Below are 18,771 nucleotides of genomic sequence, written 5' to 3' on the forward strand. Positions count from 1 at the left end.
AACGAGAGTGATCAGGTAAAGTGAGCTATTACCAGTAGGAGAGAAAAAAAACCCTTCTGTAGTGATAATCAAGGTGGGCCATTTCCAGCAGTTGACAAGAATGTGTGAGGAACCGGGGGGGGGGGGGGGGGGCTCTCGTTGGAGTCTGTTTTTGAAGTTTTTTTGTAGAAGAATTGCAACTTTTAGGTCTGTAATCGGGTGACCAGAGAGACTGAAGCGTTCTCCGACTGTTTTTTGAATAATTCTTGATGTCTGATTTGTGTTCATTTATTCTTTTACGTAGAGACTGTCCGGTTTGGCCAATGTACATTGCAGAGGAGCATTGCTGGCACATGATGGCATATATCACATTGGTAGATGTGCAGGTGAACGAGCCTCTGATAGTGTGGCTGATGTGATTAGGCCCTATGATGGTATCCCCTGAATAGATATGTGGACACAGTTGGCAACGGGCTTTGTTGCAAGGATAGGTTCCTGGGTTAGTGGTTTTGTTGTGTGGTGTGTGGTTGCTGGTGAGTATTTGTTTCAGGTTGGGGGGCTGTCTGTAAGCAAGGACTGGCCTGTCTCCCAAGATCTGTGAGAGTGATGGGTCGTCCTTCAGGATAGGTTGTAGATCCTTGATGATGGGCTGGAGAGGTTTTAGCTGGGGGCTGAAGGTGATGGCTAGTGGTGTTCTGTTATTTTCCTTGTTGGGCCTGTCCTGTAGTAGGTAACTTCTGGGTACTCTTCTGGCTCTGTCAATCTGTTTCTTCACTTCAGCAGGTGGGTATTATAGTCGTAAAAACGCTTGATAGAGATCTTGTAGGTGTTTGTCTCTGTCTGACGGGTTGGAGCAAATGCGGCTGTATCATAGAGCTTGGCTGTAGACAATGGATCGTGTGGTGTGGTCTGGATGAAAGCTGGAGGCATGTAGGTAAGTATAGCAGTCAGTAGGTTTCTGGTATAGGGTGGTGTTTATGTAACCATTGCTTATTAGCACCGTAGTGTCCAGGAAGTGGATCTCTTGTGTGGACTGGTCCAGGCTGAGGCTGATGGTGGAATTCCTCAAGGGCTTCTTTTCCATGGCCTCAGATGATGCAGATCAATGTAGCGCAAGTAGAGTAGGGGCGTTAGGGGACGACAGCTGAGGAAGCGTTGTTCTAAGTCAGCCATAAAAATGTTGGCATACTGTGGGGCCCTGCGGGTACCCATGGCAGTGCTCCTGATTTGAAGGTATACATTGTCCCCAAATGTGAAATAGTTATCGGTGAGGACAAAGTCACAAACTTCAGCCACCAGGTTTGCCGTGACATTATTGGGGATACTGTTCCTGACAACTTGTAGTCCATCTTTGTGTGGAATGTTGGTGTAGAGGGCTTCTACATACATAGTGGCTAGGGTGGTGTTTTCAGGAAGATCACTGATGGATTGTAGTTTCCTCAGGAAATCAGTGGTGTCTCGAAGATAGCTAGGAGTGCTGGTAGACTAGGGCCTGAGGAGGGAGTCTACATAGTCAAACATCACGAAAGCTTATACTCAAAAAAATTTGTTAGCCTCTAAAGTGCCACAAGTACTCCTTTTCTTTTTGCGGATACAGACTAACATGGCTGCTACTCTGAAACTAATTCTCCTAATGATCTCAGGTACACAATGATAACAGGAACAATGCAAAACCAAATAATACTCTATTTGAGATCTCTCTGAGTAAAAAGGAAAATGAAGGTTACTTACTTGTATCTGGAGTTCTTTGGAGATGGACTATGCATATTCCCACTCATGGGATGCTCCGACCAGCACAGCCTGAACAGTAGAACGCTAGCCAGCAGTGTTCTCTGGAGCGCTCATGCCTGTCCCTCAGCGCTCCCACCAGTGAACATTAAACCTTCCATGGCAAGGATATAAAACGGGTATGGTGGCCAGCTCCCTGAGGTCCTCCTCCCATGACTTCAGGTCCTCTGAGAGTAGGACTCCAAGGCAGAGAGGAAAGGTGTGCAGACTGTGTGAATATGGAGAGTCCATGCCGAACAACTCCAGTTACAAGTAAGTAACCTTCTTTTCTTCTTCGACTATCTGCATATTCCCACCTACAGGACAGTTTAACTGCGGTAATTCTAACCCAGGATGGTGGGAACATGGAATCCCAATAAAACGAGAACTGCACTGCCAAATTTTGCATCTGATCTAGGTTTTAAATCTATAATGAGTAGTTCCTAGTAAAAGTGTGGATTGTACGCCACATTGTTACTCTTTATGATTCTATTAAGGAATATGTCGAGCAAATACCACAGAAACTGCTTCTAATCTAGTACAACGAGCTCTAATTCCTTCAGGAAGACAGGAATTCATCAGCTTATAAACGTCAATACATAGCCTAACGCAGTGGTTCCCAACCTTTCTGTGGGAATAGCATATTCCTATTCCCAGAAGACTGTGGCAGGCACCAGACACCCCACCACCGAAATGCCGCCGAGACGTGGCAGCAGCAAGAAGCATCGCCGCCTAAATGCCACTGAGAAACGGCAATGCTTCTCTGTGGCATTTCGGCGGGCAGTTCTCCGGCGACAGCGCTCGGTGGCAGCATTTTGGCAGCGCGGTGTCCTGTGGGTGCACACAACTGCCCCGGCGGGTGCATTGAGCTCGCGAGCACTGCATTCGGGACCCCTGGCCTAACTCATCTTGAAAGAGTTTGTTCAGTGACCACTCTCCCGTTATTCCTCTTTTCATAAGAAATAAAGAAATTGGGAGACTGTTGAAAATGCTTAGTTCTAATTAAATTAAAACTAAAGCCCTTCTAACTTCTAGCACATGAAATCCAGCCTCCTCATCTTGAGTGTGAGGTTCGGGGAAAAAAGCTGGTAACAGATTTATAGTAAAATATAAGAATCTTGGGTGTGTACAGAGAATTCCTTTATCCTTATCAAAGACAGTAAATGGTGGGTACGCATTATCACTTGTAATTCACTTATGCACCTTGCAGAAGAGACAGCTATCAAGATGACTGTCTTAATAGATAAAGAGAACAGTGTACAGATTCTCACAGTTCAAATGAATGTTTCATTAACTGTGTAAGCACTATGTTTAAATTCAAAGATGGTATAGGATATCTAACTGGTGGATATAGATTATTAAGACCTTTCAAGAATCTTCATATCATGAGTAAAAACTAATTTACTATCCACAGGGACATAGTAAACTGAAATTGCTGCAAGATGAACCTTGACTGGTGACAGAGACCAACTCTTTTAAGATATAATAAGTAGGGCTGTTGATTAATCGCAGTTAATTCATGCAATTAACTAAAAAAATCGCGATTAAAACATTTTTGATTTGTCATGCTGTTAAACAATAGAATATCAATTGGAATTTATTAAATATTTTGGATGTTTTTCTACATTTTCAAATATATCCATTTCAATTACAACACAGAATACAAAGTGTAATGCTCACTTTATATTATTTTTTATTACAAATATTTGCACTGTAAAAGGGATAAACAAAAGAAATAGTATTTTTCAATTCACCTCATACAAGTACTGTAGTGCAATCGCTTTATCATGATAGTGTAACTTACAAATGTAGGTTTTTTTGTTACATCACGGCACTCAAAAACCATGTAAAACTTTAGAGCCTGCAAGTCCACCGACTTCTACTTCTTGTTTAGCCAATCGCTAAGAAAAACAACGTTCTTTACATTTACGGGAGATAATGCTGCCCACTTCTTAATTATGACACCTGAAAGTGAGAACAGGTGTTCTCATGGCACTGTTGTAGCTGGCGTAGCAAGATATTTACGTGCCAGATGCGCTGAAGATTCATATGCCTCGTCATGCGTCAGCCATTGTTCCAGAGGACGTGCTTCCATGCTGAAGACGGTCGTTAAAAAATAATGCGTTAAGTAAATTTGTGACTGAACTTCTTGGGGGAGAATTGTATGTCTCCTGTTCTGTTCTATCCGCATTCTGCCATATATTTCATATTATAGCAGTTTCAGATGATGGCCCAGCACATGTTGTTCGTTTTAAGAACACTTTCACAGCAAATTTGACAAAATGCAAAGAAGATACCAATGCGAAATTTCTAGATAGCTACAGCACTCAAGCCAAGGTTTAAGAATCTGAAGTGTCTTCCAAAATCTGAGAGGGACGAGGTGTGGAGCATGCTTTCAGAAGTCGTAAAAGAGCAACACTCCGATGCGGAAACTACAGAACCTGAACCACCAAAAAAGAAAATCAACCTTCTGTTGGTGGCATCTGACTCAGATGATGAAAATGAAAATGCATTGGTTTGCACTGCTTTGGACTGTTATCGAGCAGAACCCGTCATCAGCATGGACGCATGTCCTCTGGAATGGTGACTGAAGCATCAAGGGATATATAAAATCTTTAGCGCATCTGGCATGTAAATATCTTGTGACGCCGGCTACAACAGTACCATGCAAATACTTGTTCTCACTTTCAGGAGACATTGTAAACAAGAAGCAGGCAGCATTATCTTCTGCAAATGTAAACAAACTTGTTTGTCTAAGCGATTGGCTGAACAAGAAGTAGAACTGAGTGGACGTGTAGGCTCTAAAGTTTTACACTGTTTTGTTTTTGAATGCAGGTTTTTTTTGTACATAATTCTACATTTGTAAGTTTAACTTTCATGATAAAGAGATTGCACTTCAGTACTTGTATTAGGTGAATTGAAAAATACTATTTCTTTTGTTTTTTACAGTGTAAACATTTATAATAAAAAATAAATACAAAGTTTGCACGGTACACTTTGTATTCCGTGCTGTAATTGAAATCGATATATTTGAAAATGTAGAAAACATCCAAAAATATTTAAATAAATGGTATTCTATCACTGTTTAACAGCACAATTAATGGCATTTAATTTTTTTAATCGTGTGATTAATCATGATGACTTCTTTTAATCGCTTGACAGCACTAATAAGAAGTAAGATAGAATATATAAGTAATCAGAGCTGTATATAGATCTACCTCAGTAGTTCTCAACTTATTTATCGTTTGCTGCATATGCAGGACCCCCGACCCTGTGGGGCAGGACGGCAGCCCCAACCCTGACCCCGCTGAGAGATGAGGGAGGCACATGAGCATGCTAACAAACACTTCTAGCTCGAGTTCTATTGGTCAGGCTGAACGGTCAGTGCATCCAATAAGTGGGAACATGCAGAGGACACCTGGGGTATGTTTTCACTACCCGCCGGATCGGCAGGCAGCAATCGATCCAGCAGGGATCGATTTATCGTGTCTAGTCTAGACGCGATAAATTGACACCCAAGCACTCTCCCATCGACTCCTGTACTCCAACGCTGTGAGAAGCACAGGCAGAGTCGACGGGGGAGCAGCAGCAGTCGACTCACCATGGTAAGTCGATCTAAGTACGTCGACTTCAGCTACATTATTCATGTAGCTGAAGTTGCATAACTTAGATCGATTCCCTCCACCAGTGTAGACCAGGGCCTCAAGAACTGTGCAGTACTACCAATGAAATCTCTCCATGAAAAAGTAATGGGGCCGCTAATGATCTACACCATCCTCTCCTTAGGTCTACAAACACATTAGTATCACCTCATATTCCAGTGTTGAAAGTGTCTGATATATCCAGTATGACAGAAAAAGGTATCTGAGGTTGAGTGTGATAAATTGCATTACAATGTCATGTTAAATTGTAGCTCCATTCAAAAACACAAGAAAATACTAAGGCCTAGCTCTAGACGGGTTTGGGGTGAGAATGTGACCATGCAGTTGGTTGCTGGTGAGGTAGTTCTCCTTCCCATTCAGATGGGTACATAAAAAGATCAGGCAGGTAAAAGCTCTACTAGTTGTTCTCACACATTAGTATTTTTATTGTGGTCAGAGATATCTCAAAACATTAGAATGTCTAATTTTGTTGCCTACTCTACTTCAGTTTCAGAAAACTTTTGGGAAAGACTAAAATACCCTTATTACATATTGGGGTTAAAGCTGAACTCCTCCCATTTCTCCCTTTCGACGTACTTACTTCATCGCTATTCCATCTGTTAGATACCACTGGGCGTAGGCGCTTGACGCACACCACCTCTCTCATATCTTCATAAGATGGATCATTCGGCACCATGTCATAATATGGCAGCTGGTACTCTTCAACAATACCTGAAATGTGTGTAAAAGATCAGGGTTATATATATATGAACAAACTAAATCCTTAGATCTGCTATCTAAACTCGTAACTAACTGATGAAGCATAAAACAACACAAAATTCTCTTGTCAGCAACTTAAACTCATCAGTGGTTGAAAACTAAAGGTAACATTAATGGCTATTAGATGGATGTGTAAGGAGTGGTGTCCCTAGCCTCTGTTTGTCAGAGGGTGGAGATGGATGGCAGGAGAGAGAACACTAGATCATTACCTGTTAGGTTCACTCCCTCTGGGGCACCTGGCATTGGCCACTGTTGGTAGACAGGATACTGGGCTGGATGGACCTTTGGTCTGACCCAGTATGGCCATTCTTATGTTCTTATGTTAACACAGAATTGTACATAATATCACTTGCTGAAAATTTATAGTTGATGGTGGACATTTTGGACCGAATGCTGACTTAATTACCTGTAGTCCCACTGAATGTTTGGCCCTATTACATACTATAGAGCTACTCCCTACAACAGATGAGTTCATACATGTATATCTTCCACTTTATTCTGAGACTGCCTGTAATCTTCCTATTTCACCTAGTTTACCACATCCAAGAAGTGTACTTCACTGAACATATAGAGATAGATCACTGTCCCAAGAAGATGCAATCTAAATTAGGATGAGAGGGTTACTCACCTTGTGCAATAACTGAGGTTCTTCGAGATGTGTCCCGCAGTGGGTGCTGCATTTTAAGTGTTTGAGTGCCCCTGTGCTTGTAATCGGAGATTTGTGATAGCAGTGCCTGGTTGGGTCGCACATGCGCAGTCCCTGTCTCGCGCTGCATCAAGCAGCTAATTGGCGCTGTGAGAGCAACCTCCCCTCTGTTCCTTGTCTACTGCAGAGCATGAGTGTGAAACTCTGAAGTAGAGGGGCAGAGGGAGGGTAGTGGAGCACCCATGGGGACACACATCTCGAAGAACCTCAGTTACTGCACAAAGTGAGTAACCCTCTCCTTCAAGAGATGTCCCTGTGGGTGCTCCACTTTAGGTAACTTCAGAGCAGTACCCTCCAGTGGAAGGGAGGGGCTTTGGAGTTGACGTTGTGGCAGAGGACAATTCGGTGAGTCTAAATAATGCATCAGATGTTACATGCTGCTCTAATGCATAGTGCTGCATAAATGTATGGGTAGAGGCCCATGTCACAGGTCTACATAGGTCCACAGTGGGAACACTGTTCAGAAAAGCTATTCAAGTCGACATTGCCCTGGTGAAACGCATGCAAATCCCCATAGGGGGTTGCAAGTTCTGTGGCTGGTAACACAGTTTGATGCATTATGAAATCCATTTGGAGAGCCTCTGTTTGGATATGGCATCTCCTTTTGATCATTCCATGACAAACGAATAATTTCGGGGATTTACGGAATGACCTTGTTTGATCTGTGTAAAAAGCCAGGGCCCTGCGAACACTGAGGGTGTGAAGTGTGGATTCTCGCCTATCCTTATGTGGCTTAGGATAGAACGCTGATAAGCAGATGGGTCAGTTGAGGTGGAATGAGGAGGCGACCTTAGGTAAGAACTTGGGATGCGGTCTGAGAGTGATTCTGTCTTTGGAAATGCTGTGTAGGATGGATCAGCCATGAGTGCCCCTAGTTCCCCCACTCATCGTGCAGATGTAATGGCAACTAGAAAGGCCACCTTCATTGACAGGTGGAGAAGTGAGCAAGTGGCTAGTGGCTCGAATTGGGTATCTGCTGATGTTTTGGAGAACTAAGTTGAGGTCCCATGGCGGTGTCGAAGTGTTGAGGCCTTTCAGAAAACATTTGGTGGTATCTTATGGTGGAAAGCTGCTATGACTGAGAGATGTACCCTGATTGAGCTAACAGATAGGTCTGATCTCAAGTTCAAGCAGGTAATCCAGAATCAAAGGTAAAGGGGCAGATACTGATGTGGTCTGCTTTGTGTGACACCAGGAATCAAAGTGTCTCCATTTGTGTAGGTATGTGTGGTGGGTAGTCGGTCAGCGACTATTTAATAAAATGTTCTGTACTTCTTTGGAGCATTTCATTTCAGGTCCCTGGAGCCATGGAGCAATCACCCTTTCAGGCTGAGTGTCTCCAGGTTCAAATGCAGAGTTTGTCCTGAGTCCTGGGACTGGAGACGAGGTAGGAGAGGAAGGGTTAGAGGTCTGCACACTGACAATCTGAGAATGTAGAGAACGATGTTTGATGAGGCCATGCAGGGGGTATCAGTATTACAGTGGACTTGTCTGCTTTGATCTTGTGAGGCACTAGTGCCATAAAGGGAATGGGGGAAGGAGGAATATAGGTGGGGAGCTCCTCCATTTGATAAGAAACGCGTCTCCTAAGGAGTGATGGTCCATGCCTGCCCTGGAGCAAAACAATGGGCACTTAGTGCTGTGCTCCATTGCAAAGAGGTCTACTGTGGGGAATCCCCATTGTTTGACTATGTTGTGGAGAACCCTGGTGTCGAGTTCCCACTCGTGGTCCTGAGAAAAGTTCTTGCTGAGTGCATCTGCCGTAGTGTTTTGACATCTGGGCCGGTACGCTGCTATAATATGGATGTTGTCCTGGATGCACCAGTGCCAAAGTCGCCTGGCCTCTGCACACAGGGAGTGTGAACGTGAACCCCCCTTTGTCTATGTAGAACATGCATGACAAATTGTCCATGAGAATTTGTATGGTCTCGTTTCTGATCATGAGTAGGAAGGTGGTACATGCATTGCGAACACCTCTGAGTTCTAGCAGATTTATGTGACGCCAAGCTTCTGTTGGGGACCAACAACCCTGAGCAGAATGTGAGTTCAAATGTGCTCCCCAAGCTATGACGGACGCATCCACTGTAATAGTCAATGTAGAAGGGGCTTGGGTGAAAGGCACTGTCAGGCATACGTTGTGCAGTTGCGTCCACCAAGATAGAGTCGTTTACTTTGCTTGGCATTGTTTGTTTATACTGTGCCTTGGTGGGCAACAAGTTGTACGGAGCTAAGCTTGTAGGGTTCGCATATGTAACCTCGTGTGTTGAGCGACGAAAGTCGATGCGGCCACGTGACCCAGTAATTGCAAACAAGTCCTGGCTGTTACCTGGAAGCTGTTGAGTGATGTGGCAATCAGATTCATTAGAGTTAGGAAGTGCTGCCTTGGTAAAGATGTGTTGCCTCGGGAGTTCTGAGGTAAGCCCCAATGAATTCCAGTTCCGATACTGGTGTGAGGGTTGACTTTTGTTTTTTTTTGGAGACCTAATTGCGTAAAGAGGCCTACTCGTTGTTGAGTAGCCTCCATTGATGCTGGTCAATTTGCTTCTTATGGTAGGCAATCATCCAGATATGGAAATATCACGATTCCTCTCTTGCAGAGGTGCGCAGCAACTACCGCGAGTACCTTTGAGAAAACTCGGGGAGCAATGGGAAGACCAAAGGACAGGACCTAGTATTGGAAGTGATCTGGTCTGAGAGTGAATCAGAGAAACTTCTGATGTCATAGGTGAATCATTATGTGAAAGTATGCTTCTTGGACATCGAGGGTCGAGAGCCAGGCCCTCTTTCTACTCTGGGATAATGGTAGCCAGCGTCACCATCTTGAAGTGTTGATTCTGACAAATTTGTTGAGCCATCGGAGATCGAAAATGGGTCTCCATCCTCCTGTGGTTTTTTGTGTGTGTGAGATAGTAATTAGAGCAGAAACCCATCTCTTTGTATTTTGTTGGTACCAGTTATACTGCTCGTAGCCAGATGAGCTGGGTTACCTCCTGATGCAATAGATCTTCATGAGAGGGAAGAAGGACGGGAAGAATGGGTGGGTATGGAGTATCCAACTTCAATTATCTCCAGCACCCATCTGTCTGTAGTGATAGGTTGCCAGACTGGGTAAAAAAAGGTTACTCACTTTCTCGTAACTGTTGTTCTTCAAGAGGTGTTGTTCATGTCCATTCCAAGCAGGTGTGTGCGCGCTGTGTGCATGCCAGTCAGAAGATTTTTCCCCTAGCAGCGTCCGTAGGGTTGGCCTGGGCGCCCCCTGGAGTGGTGCCTTCACGGCGCCCAATATTGGGCCCCGCCGACCCCCCAACCCCTCAGTTCCTTCTTGCCAACTATTCCGACAGAGGGGTAGGAGGGTGCGTATTGGAATGGACATGAACTCCACATCTCGAAGAACAGTTATGAGAAAGCGAGTAACCATTTTTTCTTCTTTGAGGGATTGTTCATATCCATTCCAAGCAGGTGATTCACAAGCTAGAGCTCAGGAGGTGGGGTCAGAGTTATCCACAGAAAAGAACACAGCTCGCCCAAAAGCCGCATCATCCCTGGACTGTTGTGTAATTGCATAGTGCGACGTAAATGTATGTATCGAGGACCATGGGGCTGCCCTGCAAATTTCCTGAATAGGTACTTGTGCCAGGAATGCCGCAGAGGAGGCCTGGGCCCTGGTAGAGTGAGCGGTTATCCGTGGAGCGGTTATCCTTTGCCACAGTATAGCACTCCCTAATGCAGGATGTTATCCATGACGATATGCGTTGAGAGGATACCGGGAGGCCCTTCATTCTGTCTGCCACGGCTACAAAGAGTTGGACCAACTTCCAGAATGACTTAGTTCTCTCTGTGTAGAAGGCTAAGGCCCTACGCAATTCCAGTGAGTGCAGCCTGCGCTCCCTATCGGAGGAGTGTGGTTTCAAGGGGGGTGATCGGTCCCTTCACCGACCTCTTCTTCTTTACCGGCACTGGAGATGGAGAACAGTGCCGAACTGAGGCTGATGCCCTATGGCCTGAGTAGCGGCGGTGCCGGTGGGCTTTAGTGTCCTTAGCCGGGCCCGTTTCACGCACCGTTGGCACTGGAGTGCTGCGCACCAAAGAGAACGTGCTCGGAGCTGGGTCGTTGGGTCTCGGGTAGGAATGCGGTCTCAGAGCCGCCTCCATGAGCAGGAGTTTTAGTCTCTGCTCTCTGTCCTTAAGGGTTCTTGGGCGGAAACCCTTGCAAATGCGACACTTGTCCTTTTGGTGAGTCTCACCAAGGCACTGCAGACAAGACAAGTGAGGATCACTCTTGGGCATAAACTTTTCACAGGACTCACAGAGTTTAAACCCCGGAGACCCGGACATACCCCCGAAGGGGAAACGAACTATCTAACAAACCACTACTAACTATATGAAAAAGTATAACTATAGAGAATAATTATTGAACTATGTATAGTAAGAGGAAAGACACTGCTAAGGTGCTTGCTGTAAGAGCGAGCAAAGTTCCAGCTAGCTGTCATGGGCGGTAAGAAGGAACTGAGGGGGTTGGGGGGGCCCGATATTGGGTGCCGTGAAGGTGCCACTCATGAGGGTGCCCAGGCCAACCCTACAGACACTGCTAAGGGAAAAATCTTCTGGCTGGCGTGCACATGGCATGCACACACCTGCTTGGAATGGACATGAACTATCACTGGAAGAAGAATAGGGAGTTAAACCATTTCCAAATGGCTGGGAGATGGTAGGAGTTTCCAGTGTTGAAAGCTGTGGGGGTCTCAGGCCCTCAACCAATGTCGATGAGATGTGGTAGACTGATCTGACGGTTATAGTCTCCTTGGGGGCCATTGTTTCCGGGCTTGTGGCTCGTATTGCCTGTGTGTCTGTGCAAATTGAGTGGACCGGAAGTTCTGTGGGTTATACCACCTTTCTTGTCTTCTCTTTGTCCTAGGAGTATAGATACCCAGTGACTTCGGAGTCACCCTTGAATGGCAGGTCCTCCACTGTTGCTTACACTTCTTTGGGGAAGCCAGAGAGATGCAACTAGGATGCCCTTCTCATTACCATCGTGGTGGCTGCGGATCGTACTGCTCTATCTGCAGAGCCTAGGGCAGCTTGCAGTGCCATCCTGGTGATCAGCTGGCCCTCAGAAATTGCTTCCCCCACCAGGGAGAAATTCAATAAAATCTAATAGTGTGCCATAATTTGTGTGGTCGTATTTTGCTAATGACTTATGATTGTTTGCCCCTTTCATTAACAGTATCCACTCCAGGGAGTTTGGTGTGGGATGTGAAAAAAGAAAAAGCGGTTACCTACCTCTCGTAACTGTTGTTCTTTGAGATGTGTTGCTCATGTCAATTCCAACAGGTGGTGTGCGTGCCGCGTTCACAATCGTCAGAAGGTTTTTCCCCTAGTGGTACCCATCAGGTCAGCTGTGGAGACCCCTACAGTGGCACCTTTATGGCAGTGTATAGAGGTCCCTGTCGACCCGCCGCCTGGTCAGTTCCTTCTTGCCGGAATACTCCAACAGAGGGGAGGTGGGCAGGATTTGGAATGGATATGAGCAACACATCTCGAAGAACAGTTAAGACAGGAAGGTAACCATTTTTTCTTCTTTGAGTGATTGCTCATATGCATTCCAATAGGTGATTTCCAAGCAGTTCTCCGGGGGAGAGGGGTCGGAGTTCACCTGGTTGTTAAGTGCAGGACTGCCCTGCCAATGGCTGCATCATCCCTCATCTGCTGGGTAATGGCGTAGTGTGACATGAAGGTGTGGATGGAAGACCACGTTACTGCCTTCCAAATGTCCTGGATAAGGACCTGCGCCAGGAATGCTGCGGACGACGCCTGCGCTCTGGTGGAGTGCACCGTAAGCGGAGGGGCTGGAATTTTAGCCAGGTCATAGCAAGTCCTGATACAGGATGTGATCCATGATGAAATGTGCTGGGACGAGATCAGGAGCCCCCTCATCCTTTCTGCGATTGCAATAAAGAACACTGACCCACCTGCTGCCCCTGGGTGAAAGGCCGAGATGGCAGCAAGGTGTACCCTGAGAGAGGATATTGCTAACCCGTGCTGCTAAAGGTATAACAGATAGTGCAAAATAAGGGGAATTGGAGCTAGCTGCAGTTTGGTTCCCTTTGCTGAGACCAAATGGAAAAACACTTCCACTTTGCCATGTACATGGTACCAGTGGAGGGTTTCCTACTTCCCAGCAGGACCTCCCTCAGTGGGTCCGAACACTGAAGCTCAAGAGGGTTCAGCCATGGAGTTTCCACACCATAAGGTGGAGGGACTCCAGACTGGGGTGTTGCAGATGGCCGTGGTCCTGTGTGATTACGGTTGAATAGACAGGAAGCGCCACTGGTCTGTCCACTGAGAGGTTCAAGAGCATGGTGAACCTCTCAGGGCCACGCTGGCGCTATGAGGATCAAGGAAGCCCTGTCCCGGCGAGTCTTGAGGAGGACTCTGTGTATGAGAGGGAAGGGCGGAAACACATACAGCAGGCGACCCATCCATGACAGGTGAAAGGTGTCCACGATGGGGCCTGGGCTGTGGTTCAGGAAAGAGCAGAACCGCTGGCGCTTCCTGTTGCTCTGCACTGAGAACAGGTCTATGTGGGGAGAGCCCCACTTCTGGAAAAACCAGTGCGCAATCTCCAGCCTGAGAGACCATTTGTGGCCGTGAAACGGACGGCTGAGGCAGTCAGCTAGCTCGTTTTACACCCCCGGAAGGTGCGATGCCTCTAGGTGTATCGAATGGACAATGCAAAATCCCACAGCTCGAGGGCTTCCTGGCACAGGGGAGAGGAGCGAGCACCACCCTGTTTGTTTATATAAAACATTGCCGCAGTGTTGTCCCTCAGCACCAACACACGTGCCCTGCAGGCGTGCCTGGAACACTTGGCATGCCAGACAAACCGACCTCAGCTCCCTTACATTGATATGTAGCGACAGTTCTGTGTGGGACCATAGGCCTTGGGTCCTGATATTGCCCAGGTGCTCTCCCCAACCGAGGTGTCTGTGACTAGGAATAATGTAGAATGGCGTTTGGCAAAGGGTACTCCTGCACAAACAACTTGTGGTTGCAGCCACCAGTAGAGAGACTCGAGGATTCGAGGGGAAAGTGTAACTATCATGCCCAGTGGGTCCCTGCCTGGCCTGTGTACCCGTGCCAATCACGCCTGGAGGGGCCAAAGGTGTAACCTGGTGTGCTGGACCATGTATGTGCAGGCTGCCATATGCCCCAGTAGTTTCATGCAATTTCTGGCCATGGTTGTGGGAAACTGGCAAAGATTCTTGACAATGTCTGTGAGTGCTTGGAAGAGCAGCTCTGGCAGGAATGCCCTGACCTGCATGGAGTCCAAGAGAGCCCCTATGAATTCTATTCTCTGCGTCAAGGCCAGTGTGGATTTGGGCACATTCAATATGAGGCCCAGCCTGTGGAATGTGGCCCGGGCCAGGGACAATGCTCTGCGGCCCGTGCTTGGGACTTGGCCTTGATAAGCCAGTCGTCTAGGTACGGGAATACTTGCACCTGACATTTGCGGAGGAAGGCTGCCACGACCGCCATAACTTGGTGAATTCCCAGGGGGCCACCGAGAGCCCGAACATGAGCACCCTGAACTGACAGCGCTGGCCACTGACCACGAATCTCAGGAATTGTCTCTGGGCCGGGATAATAGATATATGGAAGTACGCATCTTTCAAGTCAAGGGCGGCGTACCAGTCCCCCGGATCCAGGGAAGGAATGATGGTGGCCAGAGAGATCATGCGAAACTTCACCTTCCTTAAGAATGTGTTGAGATCTCACAGGTCCAGGATAGGCTGGAGCTCACCTTTGGCCTTGGACATGAGGAAATAGCAGGAGTAGAACCCCTTGCCCCATAACTCCTGAGGAACCTCCCCTAGAGCAAGGAGCAATTGCACCTCCTGCAAGAGGAGTTGCTCATGAGAAGGGTCCCTGAAGAGGGACGGGGACGGTGGAGGGAACAGAATTGGATAGAATATCCCGCTTCTATCGTGTTGAGCACCCAATGATCTGACATGATCTGGGACCAATCAGGGTAGAAGCGGGAGAGTCAATTCACCAAGGGGGAGAGGGGGGAGAAGATATGAGCCTGAAACCAATGCTCCATCCTCGGGGACATCTTCAAAAGTTTGGCTTCGGGCCAGGGGGCTGTTTCGCTGAACTCTGGTCTTGGCCTGAGGAGGACCGTGATGGGCGCCTCCTATTACTTCTGCCCCATCTCCTTGACGAGTCTCGCCTAGAGGCCCAGTGTAGACGTGGGATGGGGGCTGAGGCATAAAAGGCCATCTTTGAGGTGCTGGGGTGTGGATCACCAAAGACTTCAAAGTCGCCCACAAGTCCTTAAGGCTATGCAGGTGAAAGTCCGTATTTTGGGCGAACAGGCCCGCAGTGTCAAAGGGAAGGTCCTGTATAGTATTCTGGACTGCAGGTGGTATCCCCGAGACCTGGAGCCATGCACTGTGCCTCATTCTGATGGCAGTGGCCATTGTCCAAGCCACCAAGTCCACCGCCTCCAGCACGGCCTGGAGGGACGTTCTAGAGGCCACCCTGCTCTCCTCAAGGAGCGTGCTAAACTCCTTGTGTGAGTCAGCCGGGAGTAACTGCTGGAACTTTGCCAATGAGCTCCAAGAGTTGAAAGCATAGCGGCTGAGTACTGCTTGCTGGTTAGTCACTCAAAGCTGGAGGCCCCCAGTTGAGAAGACAATTTGGCCGAAAAGGTCCAGCTTCTTAGCATCCCATGACTTAGGCGTAGGACCCAGCTGTCCTTGCCGCTCTTTGTGGTTTGCCGCATCAACCACCAGAGTCCCCGGTTGGGGGTGGGTGAAAAGGCGTTCATACCCTTTCTGCAGCACAAAATATCGTCTTTACACCCCTTTAGCAGTAGTATAGAGGCTAGAATCTGCCAAAGCACCTTAGTGGTGTTTTGGATCGTTCTTATGAGGGGCAAGGCCACCCTAAAAGGACCTTCAGGGGTAAGGATATCCACCATCGGGTCAGACTCCTCCATGACCTCCTCTGCCTGGATATTAAGATTTAGGGCCTTATCCCTTCCTTAAGGGAAGTCCTGGTGACCCTTGGTGTCCATCGCTGTCAGGGTGGTGGTGCCCGCCACTGCCTTGTCTGGCGAGGAAGAGGAGGCCTGTGGGACAGGGTCTTCCTGCCCTTCCAGCTCTCTGGAGGTCGGCTCAGGTACCTTGGAGCCTACTGTGACTTGAGGTGGCTCTAGTCTCACTAATGGTGCTGGATCGGGCACTGCGCTAGAGCAGACAGAGACAGAGTCCCTGTCTTGTACGGCGTCCTCAGGAGCCCTGGTGGTGTAGTGAGTCAGTGACGACGCTGAGGGGCCGGCACAGGGTGCAGATGCCACTGATGCCGGCCTGGAGCCCTGACCCTGGTGGTAGGCCCAAGGGGTCCAAAAGGGCCACTGAACTGGGTCCTGCCACTGGGGTGGCCAGGCGACTGCCGGTGCCAATGATTCCACTGGTTTGCGGTGCCGGGACTCATAGTGGCTGCGTTGAGAGACAGAAGACTTAGCTTTCAGAGTAGCAGCTGTGTTAGTCTGTATCCGCAAAAAGAAAAGGAGTACTTGTGGCACATTAGAGACTAACAACTTTATTTGAGCATAAGCTTGCATGCATCCGATGAAGTGAGCTGTAGCTCATGAAAGCTTATGCTCAAATAAATTTGTTAGTCTCTAAGGTGCCACAAGTACTCCTTTTAGAAGACTTAGCATTTGACTCAGACGAGTAGTCTGTGCCCAACCACTGGGGGATGGGGGGAAGAGGGTGCGCAGAGCCGGATGGTGCCAGAGAGCGGTACCAGAGAGATGGTGAGTGGCGCCGTAACATCACAGGCTTGCCACGATGTTGAACCAGAGGCAGTGCCGTCAATGGTGCCGCAAATGGTGCCGGAGTCACATGCAGTGCTGGGCTAGAATTTGCAGCCAGTGCCACCACTGATGCCACTGACGGTGCCTGGGCTTGCAGTGCCGGGTCCCGCACCTGCAAGGCTGGGGACTGCACTGTCATGGCAATGAGGTCTCATGCTGCCTCAAAGGTGTCTGGCGTGGAGGGAAGATGGAGCTCTTCCTCCAAATCCTCCCGAGTTGGGGAGTTCATCAGCACCGGACTCAACGGGCCTCCTGTTGGGGCCGGAGTCAACAGCGCTGGGTCTTGAGGCCCAGCCGGTGGGTGTCCTGCCTGAGAATGAACTCCACTGGAGGCCCCTCGTGGCTTCTTGAAGGGAGAATGACCCCCTGTCCGCCCTCTTTTCTTATGCGGCACCGGGGACTGCAAACGATGCCACCTGGTGGCACTGGCCTTATAGGTTGGGGAGCGGCGCCGGGGCTCCTTGGAGGAATCTTTCTTCTGTACCGGAACATCCCACACTGAGGCTCGGGCTCTGAGCACCAAGGATGCCGGTGCCACTTCCGGCTGCTGGCCAACTCCATCAGGAGAAGCTTCAAATGAGTCCCGCTCTCTCTTAGTTCTGGGTCTGAAGTTCCTGCAAATTGGGCACTTATCTGTCTGATGTCCTTCTTCTAAACACTTGAGACAGGCAGCGTGAAGATTGCCTGTGGGCACAGGTTTCGTTCACCTCTCGCACACCTTAAACCTCTGCGACCGAGGCATTCCCTGGTGCCTGGGGAAACTAGGACAAGGGCGAAGCCCCCCGAAGTAAGTCCAGCTAATCTACAACTAATATAAAACGACCTAACAACTATACAACTAAGAAATGGGAACCACTAGGTAGGCACTTGCGAATGCAAGAGACTGAGCTGCTCCAACAACTGTCACTGGTGGTAAGAAGGAACTGAGCAGGTGGCGGATTGGCAGGGACCTATATACATAGCCATAAAGGCGCCACTGCAGCCGACCCAATGGATACCACTAGGGGAAAAACCTTCTGATGATCGTGCACACGGCGCATGTGCACACCTATTGGAATGCACATGAGCAATCACTCAAAGAAGAAACTCTCTTCCCGTTGCAGGGACATAATATTTCCTGTCAGACCTCTTGCAGGTTGGAGCGACTGTTGCAGCGGTCTGCCAGTTGTGCTTGACAGGTTCCATGATTGCATCATTCATGGGTAAAGCGATTTTGGATGATTCTGATGTTTGCAGGATGACAATGAGCTTATGTCGTGTCTCCTGCACTTCCTCAAGGGAGATGTCAAGGGAATCTGCAACTCTCCTCTAGAGATACTGGAAATGTCTGAAGTCTAAACACATTAGAACTTGGCACAAAGAATGGGAGAGTCGGGTGTTGAGGATACAATAAGGTCTCTGAGAAGGAAGAATTGTTCTGGTGCCAACAGCCCCGGTGCCATTGGTGAGGTAATGGTGGATACTGGCTGATGTGGAGCTTTTGTCTGTAAGGGTGCACTCATCAGTTGCGCTATACTGACAGGAGGTGGCAGCATAGGCTGCAGTTGCTTTGATGTGCCTGGTGCTGAGTGTTGGGATGGCTCCACCGGTGCCGAGGCATGAGGTTTCTGTTTCCCCTTGGTGACTGGCTTGGAGCTAGATGTTTTCGAGTCTTTTTGCTCTCATGGTACCGGAGAGTCCCACCATCTTGGCTGTGGAGTCTGTTGGTCTCTGACGCCGGGTGGAGAGACTTCTTCATTAGCAGCAGTCTAAGTTGCAAGTCTGTGGCTTTCCTGATCCGGACTGTCAGTTTGTGACAATATAGGCACTTTTAAGATACGTGTGCTTCACCTAAAAGCAACCATACTGAGAGTGTCCATCTGAAATAGATACTGAAAGCCTGCAGGTGAGGCAGCATTTAAAGCCCAGTGAACCGGGCATGCCCTTGAGGGGTGTATTTCCCCCTTCTCCATGAGGGGGGAACTAACACTACTCTTAACAGTGAAACGAAATACCAGCTTCTACTAAGGGAAAGA

At 48.1% G+C, this 18,771-nt stretch overlaps 1 protein-coding gene across 3 annotated transcripts in view; it reads right to left on the reverse strand.

The window, feature by feature from the left end:
• Nucleotides 1-18,771, reverse strand: part of BMPR1A (bone morphogenetic protein receptor type 1A) — a 177,104-nt gene that overhangs the window by 8,400 nt on the left and 149,933 nt on the right. For all 3 annotated transcript variants that reach the window (XM_048856774.2, XM_048856776.2, XM_048856777.2), the window contains one exon: nt 5,989-6,119. In XM_048856774.2, the coding sequence (XP_048712731.2) occupies nt 5,989-6,119 (131 nt within the window). The remainder of the gene's footprint in view (nt 1-5,988; nt 6,120-18,771) is intronic.

The sequence above is a fragment of the Caretta caretta genome, chromosome 7 (genome assembly GCF_965140235.1).
Source record: "Caretta caretta isolate rCarCar2 chromosome 7, rCarCar1.hap1, whole genome shotgun sequence".
NCBI classification, from domain to species: Eukaryota; Metazoa; Chordata; order Testudines; family Cheloniidae; genus Caretta; species Caretta caretta.